We start from the raw sequence: 23,119 nt of genomic DNA on the forward strand, positions 1-23,119 counted from the left end.
ATCGCAAAGAAAGCTGTTCTCACACTTATCTTTTGCCTTCAGGTCTTTAATCGCTCTCCACAAATTCGGCAAAGTTTTCCAATATTTGTTGATGTTCAGAGAGACCAAAATTAGCCATCTGAATGTAATAATTGAAACGAGTTCTAAACTAAACTTGGACTAAGCAAAGCAGTTCTAAATTGACTCAAGATATGTTCCGAAGTTCCTTTTTCCGACCTTTTATTTCTTCAGAAGGGTATACCCTTAGGGTTTGTACCTTCTTTCAGGAAGGGGTGCGGGAATATTTGAATTTTTGTGTTATTGCGTGTAGTTCGTTCCATTTGAAGGGGGAGGGAATATTTGCAATAAACCATGTTGATCATGGCCAAGAACAACGATTTAACTACCAGATCAAAGCACAAATAGTAACATGTAATTGGAGGGTATATTATCCCTGATCGTGACTGAAATGTTGACCGAAAGAAACGTCTTGTCCCTGCTTTCACTATTTCCTGTAGCTTCCCGTGAGAGATCGATGATGTACACTTTTCGGGAAGGAAATCACACGCACTTAGTGCACCTTTCTTGCACATAACAGAAGGCCATGGACATTTTAGCACTTTGTCATACATCGTGTATTCTTTGTTTAGCCCATGGGTAAGCATGATTGCATTAAGAGGATAAATCCGCGTAGTTCATGGGCATTAGTTCGAGGTCAAAGAGGAGATGGACGCCATATTTACTATTTCGGTGATGAAGTGTAATCGCAGACTACACCGCGCAAAACAATTCGGATTAAAACGTTAAGGTTTAGAAACTAACGGCAAAGGTGAGACGTAAAGCCAGAGTCGTTCCTTTATTGAAAGAAAAATTCAATCAGAATCTTGCCTGAAAATGAGAAGACCTCAAAAAGACGATAAGTCATCTTGCGTCAAAACAAGATGCCATTAAGCCGTCGTATAGTTAACTATCCCGCAAATGCAATCTTTTCTAGGAGAACATTAACCAGGGAAGCAAAACACAATGTCTGCACATAAGTTAGCTATTTCCTCGGGCTTTGCGCATATACTTTTTGCGACCTAGTTATCAGTGGGCTCTTTCTTGTCGAGCCGTTAAGCGTATATTTTCAGCGGTTTCAAATTGAAAATGTCAATCTGACATGCGCGAACTAAATTTCCACTGACGGGCGTTTTGAAACAGCCGTGTAGAAAGAGTTGAGTGTGTGTCTCATGTGACCAGTTATCGGATAAATCCTTAATAATGAATTTATTCCGTGCTACTTTAGTTCTTTGGCTAATCGCTATTTTGCGCCAAGTTTCAGGAGAAGCAGGTAAGAGTTCGCATCAGACGACTGAAGGGTGTTTCAGTTCGAGAATTAACCTTTTAATTAAGTTCAGCAAGCAGTTAAGTACGACAAGTGCTGCCGCGCTATACGACTGAAAGCCACTCAAACTGCCGAGCCAAACAAAATTTATAAAAAACATGTTATGCATTTTTTCGTGATTGTGCTCCCACGGGGTGTTACCACAATTAATTGCTACTTGGCTTCGGTAAATGCTGGACTTTGTGCGACTTTAGCCAAGCGCGTTAAGTAAGCTACCCGTGTTAAATGAGAGAAGTAGAATGTTATTGAAGCGGTTGGGTTGCATTACTTCTCTCCGTTTATCACTGGAAGGCTAGGGTAGAGAGCCTTTCATGAATCGATGCTATAACTGTTGTGCACTTTAGACGATGGGCTTTGACTAAAAACTCGATCTTTAAGAAAGGCGTTTCAATTGATACTTCCACCTTTTTTCAACGTTAATTAGGGGAATTTAAATATGATGCGAATCTGGAGCTTAATGAGATCGAAGGACCAACGTAAATGACCTATTTTTGAGGCAGCATCAACTTCCTCTACTTCTTATGTTTCATATGTCTGGATACAGACCACATATTTTTGGGCTGTTATGTATTTCGCTTCAAAACAACTTCAACTGGATTTCGTCCAAGTGATTAATATCAAACTGAAATACAGCTTCGGTCACGTAATATGAAGATTTAGCCAAGCCTAAAAGCGGAGCTCTTTTAGTCACATGCAGTATATAATGTCGGTATCGGTTGCAATTATTAGTTTTTTGAATTTTTGTTTTGAAATCTTTGCTTTTATTACAAAACACAATTCTACAAAACATTACTTACAGTGCAAGACGCATTACGCTACACTTCTTACAGAACAATATTAACGATACTTACAATGTAGGTTACTCATGCTAGCAATACAGTATTAACTATGGTTAGTTACAAAAAATATAATTACTTGCAATACGGACTACTTACACTACTAATAATAAAATACTCTACTTACATTACTTCCTGAATATACAGTTACTTATAATACATTATACGGTATATTGACTTTGAGGAGGCAGGAGTGCTTCTCAATAAAACATATAATTAAGACAAATTTTCAAGATTATTAGATTAATGAGTAGCTTACTGATAAAATCCTGAAAGGAGATGGCCAAGCTATTTAACTTGGCTGAATAAATGTAATGGCGCATAATTAAGGCGGTGTAGTTGAATTTCCGTATTATTGTTGTGTCGTGGGAGCTTGCAGTAATACCGAACAAGGTCTCCTCTGTGGTAGGAGAGATTTGGCACGCATTCACTTAGTCGAACCAGTTCAAGACCTTTTGGGTAAACATTCTGGTAAACATACATTCGATAAAAGAGTGCCTAATTGAATCTCTATTTCCGTAGTATACACATTCATCGTCCGCCTTGATACCAAATCTGAATAGTTAACCAATATATCTTTGTTATTAAACAACATTAACTCCTGCTTTTGATTGTACGAGTAAAGAGTTTTTAATTCGTTGAAGAATTCTAGTATCTTCTTACAGATGAGTGGGATATCATTAAAGTAATTAGTGTCGTAGTTGCACCTTAGTAGAAAGTTTAACCCTCCCTTACTTCTGAAATAATGCTTTGGAATAATACACCAATCATTATTGTCCGAAATCCATAACAGTCCCGGGATCCAGTTGAGTTTTAGGGCTTTTAACATAACATCAAAATCGGTCATGCGTATGCCACCGTTGTCTAAATCTAGGTAAAGGCCTGATCTTTTTATCTTATTTTTTTTGCTTTTCCAGAGGAACTTGAAAGATTTTGTTCTTCCAATTTCCACAATTCCCATGGGAACATCCAGATTAGAGGCCGAGTAGATAAGTTGCGAGATACCCAAAGTTTTAGGACTTGTTTACATGGAGGTGGGGAACCCCAGGTAGGCGAGGAATCCCGCCTAGCCGTGGTCGTAAAATAGAACGGGTTCACGTGCAATCTTACAACCCCGGGGTGCTGGGGTGAGGTTTCTTGCGGTTGCTGTCGCGCTTGCAATTAAGGAGTTTGAGCAGAGGCGTCCCAAACTCACATCTCGGAAAAAAACGAAAGATTAATTCTCGGACACATATGTATTTATTCATGAAAGCGTCACGCGTTGTGTTACGCGGTGTTTGGCTTCGCGAGAAACCGTTGACTTAATACGTTATACGGAATAGTTTGGGAAACCAAATATGGTCGATTTACAACGCTAAATATTCCGAAATGTGAACATTTTACATTCCTTGTGTGTCTGTTGCGGTTTCTGGCGATTTTTGCCATGAGACGGCTAGAAACTGTACAAAGTTTTAAAACATACATGTTTCGCTTTTGAGCTTTTTGCTATGAACGCAACCCCGGCCAGGCGGGTTACCACACCTTGAGACGTTTACATGGCAAATTGTCACCTCGGCTGACAGGGTTACCCTACCTGGTAGACCGGGCAACCTGCTTAGGCGGGTCACCCCACCTATCATGTAAACGTGATCAAAATAAAATGAGAAATTATATGGACAGGCGTGTTACCCCACCTAGGTGGGTTACCTCACCTACCTGGGGTCCCCCACCTCCATGTTAACATGGCTCTTCCAAATATCGTCAAATCCCGTGAAGTCCACATATCCAGCTTAGTTTGCAACTTTTGGATCTTTTTGTCGAAGTTGAGCTCGTTATTCTCCTTAATATTGTACGAAAAATATATCCCCAAATATCTTAACAGGGCTGTGGAACCATTTTAAATCCAGAGGCTTATTTCTATTACTTTCCCATTTCCCCAACCCAAGCGCCGTTTTCTTTACATTTAGGGACAGACCAGCAATTCCTCCGAAATCCCCAACAATTTTCGAGGCCATTTCTAAAGATTCTATGTCCGCATTGAATAAAGTAGCATCATCATCGGCTCGTTCTGAATATGTTTCTTGTAAAAAATAAATGTTTGCTTTATGATCTCTTAGGTATGAAAAAAATACACCTCCTCTTGATTTGAAATCTGATTCCCCGAACGTTCAATGATATAAGACGTCAAATTTGGACAAACTACCCGTATACATATTATTCGATAGAAAAGATACAAAAACTCACTAAAGTATAAACAATCCATACAACGCACACAAACAAATACACACAACAACAAAAGAGAGAGCAACTAAACCTTTTTGCAAGTAGGATAAAGAGATAAGTCACAGATCCAGACAGACTAAGTCCGTCCCCTCTCCCAAAATACTTCTTAGCAGGCTACAGGTTTTCGAGGTCCTCCAATTCGATGACTTTTCAATTGCATTTTATTGAGCGTGACTGATAATTTCGATTGGGAAAATGAGCCAAAATTAAAGGAGAAGGTAAACGACTTCGACTTAAGACATCCCCAATCGATGAGAACAGTGATTTAGTAGAACAACACACACAATCGTATGGGCTTCTCTTATATCTTCTCTTGAAGTTGTCAGGTATGACTGCTTGCTCCATTGTTTTCCCTAGCGTTTCAACCTCCTTTGATAAGCGTCGACTATTAATAAAAAAATCTCTTTAACTCGTGTTTAAAGCTGTTTTATGATTGTCCTCTGGCTGGAAATACACTACTTCTCTTTGAGATGTTTTCTGTTATTTAATTTGATAACCTCTGCTGGAACTCGATATGATGTCAGTGTCTTTAAACCAACTATCCATGATCTTCACAACTCTAACAATTGAAATACGAAATTTTTCTATCATGTTTCTTGCGCAGCAAACGTTTGATTTAAAGGAAGACAAGCTAGAACTAGAATATCATAATTAAACTTGATGATGAAGAGAGACTTAGGATTGTTCATGAAGATATTTGTAGAAACCTAGAAATAATACCAGGATTTCATTTGTACATTACAGAAATCAATTAAGAACATCGATCAGGTTTTTTTCTCTAGTTTTAAAGTTGAGTTGATGTTGTTATTGGCCATACTAATGAGGTTGAAAAGTTTTAGATGGTATTCTCTTATGTTTCCAAACAAACGATTTTTATGGAAGGTGGAGTTGTGGCAACATATTAACATGAAACACAACAACAAATTTTATTGATCTGTAAAAAGTTCTAATTTGACCGTCTACTGGCAAATACTTGCAATATATTTCAACCCAACCATTTTCCAAAACTTGTAGACACCATTACGAAATAACTAGTCAGGGAATTGGAAATCCAGAATAAGGTAACAAGATTGAGGGGTGTGTATGTGGAAATAGGCTCGGTTGTATGTGTCATTCATTTGCTAATCGCCCCAGTTGCCAAAGTTTGGATGAGGTTGGGCTGTCAGGGCAAAGGTCTGAGGATTTTAGGAGGCCAGCAGATTTGGGAAATATTTACAGGGGAAGAAACTTTCCTAAACCTTGAAACTATCGTTGTACAAAGCCATACTTGTGCTTGGTAACTCATTCTTATTCTGATAAACTAATTTTAGGAAGGATACAATATTTTATTACATAAAATTGATGCATAGGCTTTGCACAGAACTTTGCCGTGCTTTTTATTCACGCTTGGCGTTATGTGATGATGATCGCCATAAAAATTTTAACAGACGGTCCTTCTTCTGTACTAGTCTTGATTGAGAAGAGTCGAGCACGGCGCCGTGTTGACCCAATTTAGTTCATTTACATTTCATGTCTATAAAAACCTACTAAAGTACTTCTCTGAAAAGCATAAATTTTCCAGGGAGGCCATTATTTTAGTGGAAACTGCACCGATTTCAGACTGTTACCTGTCTGACCACTATAGAGTGCTGTGTAACCTGGTGCTGCGTAAGCCTGCGTTTTCAGTAAAGGAAGTATCATACAGGAAAGTAAAAGCTATTGATATCAATGTTTTCAGGAAAGGTATACAGCAATCTGACTTATTGTGTTGCGAGGCACCACGGGAACTGGACGATCTTGTTTCCTGCTATAATTCCATTTTTTCTGGTCTCTTGGATAAGTACGCTCCTATTGTCATGAAAACCATTACCGTGCGGCCACGCGAACCCTGGTTTAATGATACCATCAAGGCAGCAAAGAGAGACGGCCGCAAATGTGAGTGCATCTGGAGAGCCAGTGGCCTTGAATTAGATAGATGGACATTTACTAGAGCGAAAATCATGTAAATCATGTAATTGAACGGGCAAGGAGAGATTATTACGCGAACTTCATTAATCATGAGAATAGTACTGACCAGCGAAGTCTTTTTAATGCAGTCAACCGTCTCTTTGGGGGATCTGGTGACGAACTCTATCCGCCTTAACGAGCTAATGAATTCGGTCATTTTTTTCTTCGAAAGATCAGGAACATTCATCGTGAGCTAGATCCTTCATTTGCAGGAGTTGAGTCAGTGAGGAAGCTTATTGCGAGTGCACCCACAAAGTCGTGTGCAATTAATTCTCTTCCTATCAGTGTTGTTTGGGAGTGTTTGGATGAACTGTCACCCGCTATATCGTCCAGTGTAAATCTCTCCCTCGAGCAGGGCCATTTCCCTGATGCGTGGAAAGGGGCGCTAGTCAAGCCCAAGCTTAATAAATCTAATCTGGAACTTGATCAGAAGAATAATCAACCTTTAAGTAACCTTCAATTCTAGTCAAAGCTTGCAGAGAAAGCAGTTGCCCAACAAGCAGTTTCTCATGTTATGGCATGCAGGCTTTCCCTGAGCTGCGATCGGCTTATCAGCGGTTCCACAGCACGGAGACGACGTTACTTCGTGTTCATAATGACATCTTACTTAAAATGAACAAAGAACATGTAACGTTATTGGTCTTCCCCTGACTTGAGCTCTGCATTTGATACGATCGAACATACGGTATTGCTTCGGGGTCTTGAGGATAAGTTTGTATTTTGTAGAACTGCAGTGGAGTGGGTTCGCTCGTATCTGTCGGGTAGACTCCAACAGGTTGTAATAGACGGTGCAACTTTCGGCAAGTTTGACATCGGCTTTGGTGTACCGCAAGGTTCCTGCCTCGGTCCATTATTGTTTTCCATCTGCAGGAGTCAATTGTGCGACATTGTCAGTCAACACTTACCCACAGTGCATTGCTATGCCGACGACACCCAGCTTCATCTTGCTTTTCGACCGGGTGATCGTGCCACTCAAGATTCGGCTGTTGGTACGATGGAGGCTTGTATACGTGATGTACGGGAGTGGATGATCAAATATAGGCTCAGGATCAACGAAGATAAGTCTGAGGTTGTTCTTATTAGCACTCAAGTGAAGTTGGAGAAGGTGGATATTGACAACTTGGCTGTAGGAGAGTCTTGTATATCCCCCAGTACAGAGGCAATTAGAAACTTGGGTGCGTGGTTTGATGCCAACTTTACAATCAGCACGCATATAACAAAAACTTGCAAAGCAGGTTTCTTCTACCTCTATAATATCAGCAGAAAATGAGAAAATTCTTAACTCAAGAAATCTCGGAGAATTTGATACATGCGTTCGTTAAGAGCCGCCTCGACTATCATAATTCTCTTCTGTATGGATTACGTAATTGCCTTATATCTAAAATGCAACGCGTTCAAAATGCTGCCGCAAGACTGGTATTTAGAGCGCCCAGATGTTGTGACATTACCCCATTGTTAACGGAACTTCATTGGTTAAATATTAAGCATAGAATTAACTTTAAGGTAATCCCTGTAACCTATAGGTCTATCTATGGAACAGCAGCAGAATATATCAAGAATTTAGTCTCTCTTAAACAGAACTCCAAATATGGACTATGATCTAATAACACAATCCTACTAACACCATTAGCTATAAGAACCTTGCCAACTCATGGTGACCGTGCGTTTGCTGTTGCTACCCCTCGCCTCTGGAACTCTTTGCCAATAGAGATAAGAGAGGAGCAGAGTCTTAGTACTTCCAAGTAAAAGCTCAAGACTCATCTTTCTAGGATCGCATCTATGAAATAGTATTTTACATTTTACAACTTTTACTAACTATTTTATAATTTTTAGCTTAGCACAGTTTTGTATTTATTTGTTTTTTGATAGTTTAAGATTGTCAAGCGCATTTTAAAAAGGTATGTTGAATTTGCGCTATATAAATAAGTGTATTATTATTATTAGCATTATAGTTGCCATGTTGTGACCTCACGTGGTTATCAAATCTGATAACCATCCCGGACTGATAGTTTACAAACTCAAAAATTTCGGCAGGTCGAATTTAACACTTTTGCCTGAAGCTTTTTAATCTTAATGCAGAATCTGAAAGTAAAATGTTCTGTGAAATCAGGCCAATTTGTGGGTCAAGAAAAGACAATTTTTTTCACATCATAATTAAAAAAAACAAACGGCTCAAAGAGTTTGTTTTCTGACTAAATGACAGCCAAATCACACAGGAACACGAAGATTGTGTGAGGTGACAGCGCTTTAAAACTCGGCTGCTGTGACTGAGAAGGCCTGCCACTAAAGGCATCGAAGGGATATCCGAGAAAGCTCTTAGTTGTTCACTCAAAGTGCGGCCTGTGTAATTTCTGAGGCTTGCTTCCTTGTGATGTCACCTGAGATTGCCTTTATGAGCGTGATAGACCACAGCACGGTGGCAGTCGCTCTGACACCGTTATGATTGGAATAAATTTTAACAGCTATTTAAGTTTGGTTGTATTTTTCATCATTCCTTTTTTGGTTCTGTTTTGTTTTTGAACACGAAACTATTTATACTATACGAGTGTTAATTGTGTTTGAGTTTTTATTACCGTGCGTAATCTTACAATCTAACTGAGCTTTAAACCTTTAATAACTCTGACAGTCCATTAAGTTTTTTCTTTGGTGATTTTCACCTCTGTTCGCGCTATGATGATGTTAATTACTGCGCTTGGCATGTTTACAAACCTTTGTTTGGTTCTTTTATGGCTACTTGCCGGCTCCCTTGTTCCGAAATTTACTTTCAGTTAAACCAAAAAGCTACAGCGAAGTCCGAGCCGATGGGCGGAAATTGTACAAATAGGCAGATGGCGCGACAGCCTTGGCTCAGCTCCGTGTTTTGTTCTCTGATAAAACAAACTCTTCCAACCAATGATAGTGGGCGTTATACCAGAACTTTGTCATAAAAAAGTTTATGACATTCCTTTGCAGAGACTCTTATTGAGGAACCAGGATCAGATCTTTGGTACTGGACTATTTTTAAAGAAAGTAGTGGAGGAGCAGGGGTGAGTTACTTGATTTTGATAGGCCATGTCGTAAAAACCATTCTTACGTGTATTATTAAACATTACCTTTGTCGCTATCAAGTACATCTATGCATATTTTGTAATAGTAATCCCCGCTTACCAAGGAAATCAAGGTAGAGGTTAAAAAAAAATTGGAAAATGAAGCAAGCAATGGGCGGTTGAAATCCAAATAAATGTGAGCAGGAAGGTTTTGTGAGAGAAAATATGAGCCTAGAGAAACCAGAAAATGCACAGGTGATGTTCAGTATGTGGTCTAAAACGTTTGTTTCTCAAGCCTCTACGTTACTAAAACCAAGGATAATTTCCCATGGATTTGGTCCAGGCATGTACTGTATTTTTAGTTGAGATGAGACACATCTTATATGCAAAAATATGAAGCTGAAGAAAAAATAGTCACCTAGAATGAGAGAGTTTTGACTTACCTTAGGACCTAAAATCATATCAATCAAGAAGCAAAGGAGCAACTTTTTCCTTTATTTGTCATGTTATTGGAAAGAGATATTTTATAAGAGCAATAGAGAACCTTTTTCATGTTTTCATACTCTCATCTAAACACTCGATTTCCTTTTCAGATCTGTTATGTCAATTTTTCAAAAAACTAACACTTGAACTAATTTTTTAGGATGAACTTGATTAAACTTATTTTTAAACATTAGTTATATAAATTAGATAACTAATGTTTTTTCCCTCTTCATCTTGCACAATTTCAGTATCCTTCTTCCCATCCTCCAATAAACTAGGACTTCCCATGACCTTACTTGGCATTTCAATAACGGAGAGCCAATTATAAGTCAGTGACAATCAGAAGTATTCATCATTCCAAAGAGATCAAAGCCTAAATGTATGAAACAGTCAAGTTTTTGGTAAATATCGCATGAAAAAGCACGCACGCTGTAAAATAATGCCATTTGGAGTTTATTATAATATGTAATTTGATAATTATATTTTATTATTATAGAATTATTGATTCATGTTGAACACAGTTAAAGTATCAGCCCATCTGATAATGCTCCATACTTGTGTGGCACATGTGCAGAAATTTCCAGTATAGTGTACTTACAGACCGCCACTTTTGAAGTGAATACTTTACTCTTTCACGATTGACCAATAATTGGATTTTTATTCTCTTACAGTGGAGTCATCCTTCAACTCAAGCGCCTTTCTACACAGTCTGTGATATTTATGGCACGATTGAGGAACCAAAAAACTGGTTAATGACAGAGTTCATTAACATCAAGAATGCTACACGACTCGACATTGAAGTGACCTATATCCTCTATAACTGCTCCATAGCTAACGTGGGGCCATTCTGCAGAACGAACTTCTCTCTGTATTCTTATCATACTGATTACGAGTTTCATTCAGACCCAAGACGACTAAATTTCCACAAAGAAACTGTTATAACTCCCAAAACTCTACCTGCACCTGGGAAGCGCACCAGAGAAATATTTTATGGGTCAATATTGACAAAAGCAAAGGGAATTTATTTAGCATTACTAGACCAAGGAGCCTGCTTGACAATAAGAAAGTTTGTTGTGAGATATCATTTCTGCTCTAAAACGGTCGCTTCCAAAATGGTTAGATTTTCAAGAACAGTTGCCCCAGCAAATGAAAGCAATTTAACCAAACAAGAAGGAAAATGTACAGATCCTAACTCGATTACGAAAAACAACAAAAAGTTATTTGGCGTGTGCCTTAGTAATGGGGAGTGGAACATTACAGATAACTCGACCTGCCTTTGCAATTATGGTTATGAGTTGACAAATGGATCTTTCAACTGCAAAGGTTAGTGCTGCACTTAAAACCTGGATTTGCCTCCGAAGCGTTGGGTCCAAAACAGATATTTAATCATTCAAATGGTTAAACATCTAAATGACCACAACATTTGTTCATCGTTTGATAAAAAGCTTATAGAAGCTTCGATGCATAACTTACATGAAAATGGACTGTTTGGTCATACTTCACATGTTCGTATAAATTCAATCGGTGGACGTGGATAAATAAATAGTCAAGGACATAGGAACCGAAAACGAAGACCCAAGGACAAAGAACCCCTTTTTGCAAAGTACCATTTTGCAAAGTACCGTTTCTTTTTGCTTTGTCTTGGTTTTTTCGCAGATGGATATATTAATCTATTGGCTCCGTTACATTCAAAATCTCTGATCACAAATCAGCACCGGACTGATTTACTCTTAGGAGCAGTGCAACTGTGCAGGGAGATAAGTTGAATTTCGACTGGGCTACTAAGAAAATGCAAAACTTAATAAATCCTGATCAATAATATATAAATCCTGCCCCTTCCCCCCCCCTCCCTCCATTTGTCAATTTTTATTGGTCTATTCTTCATTTCCTTTTTTGATTTTGCAAAAATACGGGGTATTGATTTTCGGGTCTTCGTTTTCGGGTCTTCGTATTTAGGTCTGATAGCCCCAGGTTAGGGGTTATATTAAATTTACGGACGCATGTTGTTCAAAAACCTGAATGATAGTCATTATGAGAGTCATAAGGAGTGAAGACAAAAAGAGTTTTCTGGGTAACCAAGCCTCCGGTGATGACTAGTGCCAAGGTTATCAAAATGTGTCTCAGATTCTGTCAATGACAATAGTCATGTGCATGGAAGGAATTTTTTGCCTTGTAAAGCAAGTTAGAGGGTCATTACTTTAATGTTTTCTAAAAAGGAAAATATCAGTTGATATTCTCTTGGTTGTGAAGGAAAGGCATGTGGAAGTAGTATAGCGCGTCTGACTAGCAATTCCCGCGCGGCCTGGGTCCGAGTTTGAGTAATAATTTATTCATGCCATGTGGGTACACGTGCTAGGGTTATTAAATAATTATATTCATGACGTGTAGGTACACGAGGGTAAAAATTGATTAATTAATGAACGAGTGTCCAGATCGGCCGTCTTTGTTATTCCAAATCAAGGTCGGTTTGATATATATATGGAACGGTAGCGTAAAATTCATCCATGTGGGATACCTATTTGTGTGATGCGCATGTGCACTCTTCTGATTAAAAATGTACGCATGCGCAATGCTTTAGAGCCAGTCCCTATGTGGTATGAATGTCACGAAATGTCCTATGGCTGGTACTTATGTGGTGTAAGACGTCACAAAATGTTACGTGTGACCTCATCTGCCCAGACTTGCCCACCCAAGCTAAATCCCAAGAGAGATGTTGTCTAAACTTGTCTAGGACTTGCTCAAGAGTTGTCTAGTATTGCTTAAGGCTGTCCGAATCTCTAGGGGTTAGGATTTATTATTTAAAGTGACGTCGTTGTAAGTAGAAGGAGTCATAAACATGTCTGTTTTTCATTATCCCTTCGATTTTACGCGTACATGCAAAACACGTGTCTGCTTACAACGCGTTTCACGTGGGTGGATCATCTTACATCCAATGTATTACTTGGTTGGTTACTGACATCGAGGCTATGACAGAATTTAAGCACTCTTTAAAATGGTATCGCTTACGCCATAAAAACCGAGGTATTCTTAGAGATTCAGCCAGTCTCCATTATCACGGATTGTGACAGAGCTCTCGAGAGTCCTAGAGAAATTATCTATCGTAGTTATCTCTGCTCCCCAACTCGAGTACAACTTCGATATTGACCAGAGCAAGAAAAAAGGCCGCGCAAGTGTGTTGTTACATCCAATTCCGGGATGGGAGGATCCAAGGCTCAAAAGAAAATTTCCAATCTAAAACGCAAGATTCGTCAGCAAGCATCGAAACATGTTCATTCTTGTAAGGAAAAAGATCTGGAAATACAGGAATTAAAACTAAGGGAAAGACATCATGACATTATATTTCGCGATGCCTTACGATACATTTACCACCCCTATGGAAATCAGAGATGTATCTACTATACCAACTGGGATAAAGAAGTCGCAGATGGTTTCCATTCTGCTTACCACGAAATAGATTACAGATAGAGAGACAAAATGTAAAACCATGTAAAAGTTTATTAATTACAAAAAGTACGCTACGGGTGTTGAATAAAAATGTGTAATATTATAATTGTTTGAATTGTAATTAGTAGTTAACCAAAGATAATCTTCTATAAGGGGTGCTGCTACATCTTCCTCATAATCTACAAAACCCCAACTTATGACTGGTGTGACATTACAAATCTGATTCACAACCATAAAAAAGTGAAATTGGTTAAAAAGTACAACAATTTCATCATCTTCCATATCTAAAAGACACCATAGTGTGAAAAAAAACTCGTCGAGATCCTCCAGAGGGAAATCATCCAAAGGGAATTCATTCTAAAAATGTAAAAAATTTAATTTCATAGTCATTACTTGACCAAGTCGTAGCCAACCACTCGTACCTATGGAGCTCTCTTTCTTGGATATCATAAAAACAATGTATGAATTGGTTTATGTTATACAGTGAAAGAACACAATTTAAAAAATCAACATCTTGAAAATAAACAGCTAAATTAAAGTTTTCCATGACTGATAATTCAAATTTTAAATTGCTGAAAAACCAATAGAGGGCATCTGTATCCACATAGTTTTGATGTATCTACGAAAGAGAAACCCCATATAAACGAATATGAAAAAGTTGACCATAAAAGTAATTTTGCAGTAATTCCATGGGTATGCGATTACTACCAGGTAGTATTTCAACAAACGGTAACACGGAATTAGGTAAGATATACAAATGTAAATAATGATTCCATAATTGTCTTGGCGTATAAAAACCGTGTCGTTCTTCAGCAACTAATTGTAACCTGAGGTAAAAATTTCTCATAAAACATGCTTGTATTGAAAAATAACATCTGGGAAGAGATCGTTGAAAATGTCTACGTAAAGAACGAATTAAATAGTGTGTGGTAGTCTTTATAATCGGAAATCTAACTAAAAGTCTACAGATTGATTCTTGAGGTATCTATAAAATAGAAAATAAACGTACTCGCATAAATAAATTGCTATGACAATAAGATCGGTTTAATCTTCTTGTTTCGTAGATACCCGCATGTATTCCTAACATATCACTTATTACAGTATTTTCTAAAAGAACATCAAAAAGTAATTGATAATAAAATGTATCGGGAAATAAGTGATGCGCTTGAAAAAAACTATTTTGAAATTCCATACAAAATTGCACATGAATCACATAATATTCCAGTCTATTTATTATAATTCTTAGAGCTTGAAAAAGAGCTCTTAAAGAATTTCGAATGAAATTTGTTTCTTGATCAGTCACATAGAGCAAACATAAAGTTGACAGGTAATCATGTGGAGGAATCTGAAATCATTAAAAAAAGTCTAATTGAATTGCTATTGTGTAAAATGTCGTAATAAAAAGAAAAATGAGCTCTCATATAAAATTCAGACTCTCCTAAATGTCAATAAAATTTAAAGAGCAAAAAAAAAAAAGGTTATCTAAAACGTTCACGAAACATATAGTGGCAATAACGAATAGAATCACGATTTGAATGCGCAGGGAAACGCAATTGAAACCTAAAAAATTGGTATAGTACTCTTCTAATGTGATGAAAAAAAGCTACTAAAAACTCAGCGAAAGGAAAGTGTTGAGTCAAAAACAATCTGCGTATATGAGCTGGAACGATTTCATCGATATAGCGTTCAAAATACGTGTTAAAATCTGGAGGTTTATAAATTTCAATTCGAATCAAATCATGTTCCACATCCAGTCTAGTAAGAATATTCCGCATATCGGTGATCAGACGAAGTAAATAATTGCTCATAAACTCATGATCGACGATAAAATACGATGCTTCAAATACGTCATGCATCTAAAGATGAATAGAAAAAAGGTTGTCTTAGTTTTTTTAAATTTTTTTTTTGAAATGTTCACGCAAACAACGATTCGTAAAATAAAATACACAAACCTGTTGAATCCTGGCTTCGAGCGCTCCAGGTTGAAGCAATGCTTCCAAATCTTGGATGGCCTGTTGTCTTTGTGCTTCTCTCCTTGCCAAATCCTCGTTTATCGGTGGATTTCTTATTGGATCGATGGCGGCTTGGGCAGCAAATGGTCGTCGGCAGTGTCCACATGCAGCCGATGTATGGACATGTTGCTGGTAACATGCACGGTGAACTCGTCTTGTACAGCATGGTGTCGCTGTAGCATTATACATGTTTACAGTAATTGAAGTCAAACAGATGAAGCAATCGTAGGGCGCTCCGTCTTCTTCGACATCCTGACGTCTTAATCGTCGTGATCTTCTAACAGGAGGCATCTAAAAGAGAAAAGCGAAGTAAAATGTTAAAAAAGCAAATCTAGCAAATAAAAAACGAATCGCAATCACAAACTTACCTTGTGTCACACTTGTAGTTCACGTAGAAGATCACACACACACGTCAAAACTTCTTCTTACTGATAAAGTAGTCAAATCGTAGTCAAAACCTTGAACCAACAGTTGACGCTTCTGCTTTTAACGCAAGTTGAAAAGTGGAAAGCGTTTCAACTACGTTTTCGAATAAAACAGAGCCCCTTAGAGAAAACAATTAAACAAATTTGAAGCTGCCTGAGGCTGCCCAATCCCCTAAGGAAATCGTCGCCAATCAGAGTCGTTGTATACAGCCTGAAAAATTTGAAATTGAAATTTCAGTTGACGCTTCTGCTTTAAACGCAAGTTGAAAAGTGGAAAGCGTTTCAACTACGTTTTCGAATAAAACAGAGCCCCTTAGGGAGAACAATTAAACAAATTTGAAGCTGCCTGAGGCTGCCCAATCCCCTAAGGAAATCGTCGCCAATCAGAGTCGTTGTATACAGCCTGAAAATTTTGAAATTCAAATTTCATAAAAAAACTACTACAAAGCTTGTGCCATCATCTCAAAGGCTGCAGATGTAGATGAAGAAGTAGTAAAGTGTAAAGTTGTAGATTGAATTGAGGGATCGAGCGATGGCGAAACGAAAGTTTGACGAAGTGGAATATGGGGATGATGGTATTTCGGATGACTTATTAAACGAAATTGGCGAAGTCTTTGAAAATCAATATGGCAACGATGTGACAGACTCGCAAATGGTTCAATTTGGTCGTGAATTGGATCAACAACAATTAGATGCCCTCGACATTGGTTTGGATGAACACCCTGAGCAAATTGGTGGTGGTATGCCCTTGTTTGAATTTGATTTTCAAAAATTTGGTCTCCCCAAGCGGTGGAAGAAATCATCGGCGAATCAACAAAGATATCGCGCCACATTAAAACAGAGGCGTAACCCAACAAAGAACGATAATGTGGGAAAAGAAGTCACGGAGGCTTTAGTCAGGTAAGATGATCATGATTTAGTTTCTGTCGTTAAGTAATTGCTACGAGCACTATGAAACAGACATAGATAAAAATCATCATGTGTCTTCGATATACGGAGAAGCTGACCTAGCAATATCAAAACTTGTCTTAGAAATTAAAAATGAAAGAGAAAAAACTGCTAGATCCTTAAGGACCTTTTTTATTTCTTAGATCGATGAAAGAAACACTCCATCGCAAAAAAGTTACCGACCAGTGGCAAAACAAAACATTGAAAGATACAGATGAAGTGTTTTTAAACTTTAAAGCCGAGAAATTTGACCACCATGTACAAACACAACGCTTTACTGTCGGTGAAATCATGAATGGAAATGGCGAAGAGCGATTTGGTGCATATATGAACCAACTGGCCAATCAACTTAACTCGAATGAATCTTTCAGCCCTGAGGATAAGTTCGCCGTCGACCTCACCATCGTGCCAAAACCAAAGGAAGGTGGTAAATCTAAATTAACAAAGGGAAGACATAATATTGAAGATGTTCTCCACAACAAACAATGTGTGTTACCGATTAAAAATTCAGAAGACAACCTTTGCCTTGCAAGAGCCATTTGTCTAACAAAAGCCCACTTGCATAAAGACGATGGTGTAGAGGGAAAGCGTTACTATAAGAATCTTGGAAATAATCCGAATGTGCTCACCCGATGCGCCAAATTCCTTCACAAGCAAGCTGGTGTGCCCGAAGGCCCTTGTGGGCGTGCCGAATTAGAAACGTTTCAACAGTACCTGGCGCCCGACCATCAGTTGAAAGTCATGACCACATGCTATCCATATTGCATTACGTTTCAAGGAAACGTGGAATCGCCAAAGTACATCATCCGCCTCCTGTATCAACCAGAGTACGAAAGCGATATGGGTCATTACCATGGATGTACGTCTTACCTCGGATTCCTGGAAAGATCGTATTTTTGTGACACGTGCAACAAAGGCTTTGACCATGACGACTTCCGCAACCACCCATGCGAGGGCCGTCGCTGTAAAGCATGCAAGCAGACCGAATGTGGTACAAAACCTCACGAACCCACCCTCCACTGCTCAGCCTGCAACCGCCATTTTTACAGTCAGAACTGCCTCGCCTTACACCGCGCAAAAAACATCTGCATGACCCTAGTACGATGCGGTAACTGTTGCAAACAATTTCAGCCAGACCCCCAACAGCTACACCGTTGTTACTTTGGAAAATGCTCTAACTGTAAGGAGTACGTGGACCTTAGAGAACACAAATGCTACATTCAACCCATCCCTGAACAAGAAGATTCACCCAAATGGAAAACGAAAGCCAAAATCAAGAAGCATTTAAAAATAAACCCCGAGGCATCCGTGTACGAAGAACCACCCATCTTCGTCTACGCGGACTATGAAGCCATGATCAGCGAAGACGGAACACACCTACCCATTTGCGTCTGCGCTCAAACTTCCGACAACAACACCTCCTACACGTTTTATGGCGACGATTGCAGTAAACAGTTTCTGGAATTCTTGACGAACCTTACCGAAGATCAGTACAAAGAACCGCGTGAAGTCATCTGCATATTCCATAATTTAAAAGGGTATGATTCCATTTTCATACAGCATCAGCTTGTGATAGAAGGAAGAAAATTCGATGTGATGATTCCTAACGGCACAAAGATGATTTCTCTGGAAGCTGGTAAAATCACATTTAAAGATTCCATGGCTTTTCTTCCCATGGCTCTGTCTGCATTTACCGACACCTTTGGTCTCACCGAGTTGAAAAAAGGCTTCTTCCCACACAAGTTTCATACGCAAGAAAATCGAAGTTATGTGGGTCCGTTACCTGAAGTTTCTTACTATGATCCGGAGGGAATGTCGAGTAAGAAAAAAGAAGAATTCGAAGTGTGGTATAGAGAAGAAGCAGCCAAACAACACCCATTTGATCTCAAAGAAGAACTGCTTGCATACTGTCACTCAGATGTTGCGTTACTGAAAGCTGGATGTCACAAATTCATCCAAGAATTTAAAAGCATCGCCGGTTTCAATCCTATGGAAAAATGCGTTACGATCGCCGCAGCGTGTAACCGTTATTGGAGGAGGAAACATTTACCCTTAGATCTCATAGCAGTAGAACCTTCATCGGGGTGGCGAGGTGCCCGTATGAATCACTCCAAAGCATCGTTGGAATGGTTGATGTGGCAAGAATACAATACCGGAAGTCGAATTCAGCACGTACGTAACGGAGGAGAGTATCGTATCCCTGTTGGCCCTACCTCGTACTTCGTGGATGGTTACGATGCACAGACCCGCACAGTCTTCGAATTTCACGGGTGCCTCTATCATGGTTGTCGTACCTGTTACACCAATCGCAAACAAATTCCGTTCTGTTCCAATGGGTTGACCGTAGAAGCCTTACGCCAACAGACCAGTCAGAAAATCCAAAAACTCCGCGGTAAAGGGTATCGAGTGGTGGAAATCTGGGGGTGCGAATGGGAGAAAGAGAAGAAAGAAACACCAGCCATTACCGAATTTCTAAAAGATTTGGATATCGTCCCTCCTTTGAACCCAAGAGAAGGTTTTTACGGTGGTAGAACGGGCGCCGCCTGCCTGTACCATAAAGTAAATGAAGAAGAAAGAGAAGAAATCCGCTACATCGACGTAACCTCTGAGTACCCCTACGTAAACAAGTATGGTACGTACCCTGTAGGCCACCCGGACATCTATTTGGAACCAGAGAATCAAGACCCTAGAAGTTACTTTGGCTTGATGACTGTGGACATCACCCCACCCGCTGACCTGTATAACCCAGTCTTACCTTACCGTCATAAAATTGGAAACTCCTACAAGCTGACCTTCCCGTTATGCCGTAAGTGTGTAGAAATAGAGACACAGAAAGAACACATGCTGGAACGCGACTATCACTGCCCACACAGTGATGAAGAACGAATGTTACGAGGCACCTGGTGTACCCCAGAGATAAATAAAGCGATCGAAAAAGGATACCGACTCGTCCGAATTCATGAAGTATGGGACTTCCCGCAGCGTCGAAAAGGTCTGTTCCAGCCGTACGTGGACACCTGGTTAAAAATTAAGCAAGAGAGCGGTGGCTACCCAAACTGGGTGCGGACCGATACGCAAAAAGAAAAATACATTCATTGCTATGAAGAAAAAGAAGGTATCCGACTCGACCCTACCAAGATCGTCAAGAACCCCGGAAGAAAAGCCACGGCTAAACTCATGCTTAACTCCTTCTGGGGGAAATTTGGCCAACAAAACAATAAATCGAAGACCAAACAATGCACGCAACCCTACGAACTCCTAGATCTGCTTGACGACCCTCTCTTCACGGTGACAGACATCCGTATTCTTAATTCCGAAGTAATAGAAGTATCGTACAAACGCTATGAAGAAGATCCCTACAAAGGGAGCAATACTAATATTTTCATCGCAGCATTTACCACCTGTTTGGCCCGCCTTAAATTGTACGAATCGTTGGAGAAGTTGGGTGACCGAGTCTTATATTACGATACAGACTCGGTCATATATACATGGAAACCGGGGCAGACAGAAATCGAGCTTGGCGACTACCTCGGCGACATGACCAACGAGCTTGACAATGGCGACTTTATTGTAGAATTCATCTCCGCAGGTGCGAAGAACTATGGGTATCAAACAAAGAATGGTAAAGTGGTGTGCAAAGTAAAGGGATTCTCGCTGAATGTACGTGGTGCCAAACAGCTAAATTACGACATCATCCGCCAAAATATTTTGGATGAGGTTCTTCACCCGTTAGATGAACAAAGAAAAACGCTGGTAGTCAACCCGACCCACTTTGTCAGAAACCCCACTTTGAAAAAAATCAAGACTGAGACTCAGACTAAGTCGTATCAACTCGTGTTCGACAAGCGAGTTTTAGATCATTCGCACGGTTTTAAGTCTTATCCTTACGGATATTCGCGACTGGATGCACAAGATTTGGAGAACATGGACTTGTTGCTTTTATAAAAAAACAAAACAAAACAAAACAAAACAAAAAAAAACATTGACACTCAAAGCGAACATTTTTAAAATAATTTTTAAATAAAAACAAAGTTTTAAAAAAGTTTTCATGACGTGTTTGTTAATTCTTTAAGTAAACGGTTAATTCTTGAATCCCTTGGGTGACCACTTCCATTTCGGTGAGGCGTACTACTTTTCGTAACTTTTCATAATAATCCCTTCATGTTTCTTCGATTTGTTTTTCTTGAGAAATCATGCATAATTTATATTTGCGGCATCGACATGAATACACTCGCGGCATCTTTAGTGTCTACAACTTAACAAAAAACACTACACTGAACGTTTTCTATGTTGTTCAATATTATCAAGCCATTTCTTTGAAAAATAAGTTCTTTCCTCCACGTTACGTATCATTTCTTTTAATTGGAGTTCTTTTTTTTTCTTCGCATGTATGATCCGTTTGCGTTTCTTTCTCTTCTTCTTTTCCTGGGCTTCGGTTTTTGGCGGCGGCGGCTTCAGACAGACAGCCTCTGGCTGCCTCTTTTTGGTTAAACATGTTATCTCACTCGTCTAAAATGCAATGTGACTATAGAAGCGCCGTCTGTAAACTGAGCCAAATTATTATTTTCCGACTCACTCATCTGTGTTTCCACCACATCGATGTGATTCTTACGTAACTTGATGTAATGAATCTGCTTGGGTTCGTAATAATAATTTCCTTCCAAGATTGGTTGGTAGTGTATTTGACGTATAAGATCAGTCGTCTGATCTCCCACGCGTACTGGAGCACAAAGCGAGGAATACATATACAAGGTTCGTGGGTAAGGTAAATTTAAGTAGGTACTTCTCTTAGTATTGATAAAGGTCCAGTTCAGATCGCTAAGAAGAAATCTATGATATTTCTCCGCAAATCGGTCTTTCCATGGGATCTCATATCTGTAATACGCCAAACTGGATGTAGTAAGCCTCCTATCATAACTCCACACCGTACCACGTTTGGTCACTGTGAGATTATGCGCCGGTCGTGATACATTACAATTCTCTTCAATAGGACCACTAAAAATACGACGATAAGGAACTGTTGTTTTTTTCGTCCAACCAAACAACTCACACATGTCTCGAGGTAACTCAAAATAGAGACCGTCACGAACTTCTTGATGAGTTATATCAGTCGATTTTACCTTGTCTGCTGTTACAGTAATCGTTTCTTTATCCTCATCCGCAATCACTTCAAATTGTGCACTGTGTCCTGAAGAAAAATGACTCCCAAACGCCGAGCCCATATTCATAATACATTTTAAATGTTCTTCATCAAACAAGGATTTGAGTAAATCGTGAACTGTCTCGATACGATGTTGTTTGATGTCTCCATACGTGACATTGTAAGTCACTTTATGTTGTATATCCCCAGTGGCTACTTTAACTCGTCCTGTGGTTAGCAAGACATCATCGTCTTTTAATCCTTTGAGGTAACTAGACACCTTAGAATCGTGTGGAAGCGAAATACTACTCAATCCCACTTCCCACTCTCCTTCTAAATCGATGCGTTTGTCTAATCGATTTTTCCAAGAATTGTTTTTGTTGTCTGGAAAATATTTCAGACTCCCATCATTACTGGGTAACGTCAAGTAAAAAGTATCACCTGACATGATGTGCTCTCGATAACGACACAACTACAAATGAACCGGAGACACACACTGTGTTGCATTTTCACAAGTTTTATTTCATCATTGTAGAGGCGTTACAATTTTGTTTTAAGTTTAGCTTGCATGATTCGCTTCACAATTTGCTCGGTTAAACTCTTCTTGCCTGGAAACTTATCGATTCCGGCTACCATCTTACGATCTGCAATATGTTTGTCAGCGAGTGATTTAGCTTTACTGTAATCAATATCGTGCTGTTTGGCTAATCTATCAAGACGATTAATTCCTGGATCAACACGTTTTAATCGCTTGGCTAATTTTGTACCTGGACCCATATACTGGTATCCGGGCCAATGAAACTCGACACCTAACTTTGAAATCCATTTCTGAATATCAAATTTTCCTCCTCTCTGTCGTTTCCTTTTAGCCTTAACTAGGACGGTTCTTGCCCCTCCCTTTGCCTTTCTTCGACTTTGGCGTTTCGTCATCTTCAAACACTTGATACGGGTCGTAACCTCTCTTTTCCCAAGGTTCCCAGTTACCAAATTCTTTGAGTCGTTCCAACTCCGTGCGATGCTTTTGCGGTGTGGGAACAGGAAGTTTTCGTTTCGTTTTTTGTATCTTTTGGGATGGAGCTGTGAGAAAAGGAATCTTGGACGTTCCCGGTTTCGCAGGGGTCACGTGTTCGTTCTTGATCCCCACAGGTGTGACAGGTTCCCTCTTGAGTGTCATCTGAGGTACGGCGGCTTGTC

The 23,119-nt window shown here is 39.3% G+C and overlaps 1 protein-coding gene and 1 pseudogene across 1 annotated transcript; both read left to right on the forward strand.

The window, feature by feature from the left end:
* Nucleotides 1-23,119, forward strand: part of LOC136281656 (proto-oncogene tyrosine-protein kinase receptor Ret-like) — a 62,937-nt pseudogene that overhangs the window by 18,712 nt on the left and 21,106 nt on the right.
* LOC136281658 (ephrin type-A receptor 4-like) lies at nucleotides 1,199-11,498 on the forward strand. The gene is made up of 3 exons (XM_066168364.1): nucleotides 1,199-1,309; nucleotides 9,400-9,473; nucleotides 10,628-11,498. The coding sequence occupies exons 1-3, from the start codon at nucleotides 1,240-1,242 to the stop codon at nucleotides 11,282-11,284; spliced, it is 801 nt and encodes a 266-aa protein (XP_066024461.1). The 5' UTR covers nucleotides 1,199-1,239; the 3' UTR covers nucleotides 11,285-11,498.

This window comes from Pocillopora verrucosa, chromosome 6 (assembly GCF_036669915.1).
Source record: "Pocillopora verrucosa isolate sample1 chromosome 6, ASM3666991v2, whole genome shotgun sequence".
NCBI lineage: Eukaryota > Metazoa > Cnidaria > Anthozoa > Scleractinia > Pocilloporidae > Pocillopora > Pocillopora verrucosa.

Bases quoted from the DNA above. Each gene is read 5' to 3' on its own strand.
- LOC136281658 (XM_066168364.1), top strand. From the start codon at position 1,240: ATGAATTTATTCCGTGCTACTTTAGTTCTTTGGCTAATCGCTATTTTG. The intron at 1,310-9,399 runs GTAAGAGTTCGC...ATTCCTTTGCAG, and splicing joins CCAAGTTTCAGGAGAAGCAG to AGACTCTTATTGAGGAACCA. The intron at 9,474-10,627 runs GTGAGTTACTTG...ATTCTCTTACAG, and splicing joins AAAGTAGTGGAGGAGCAGGG to TGGAGTCATCCTTCAACTCA.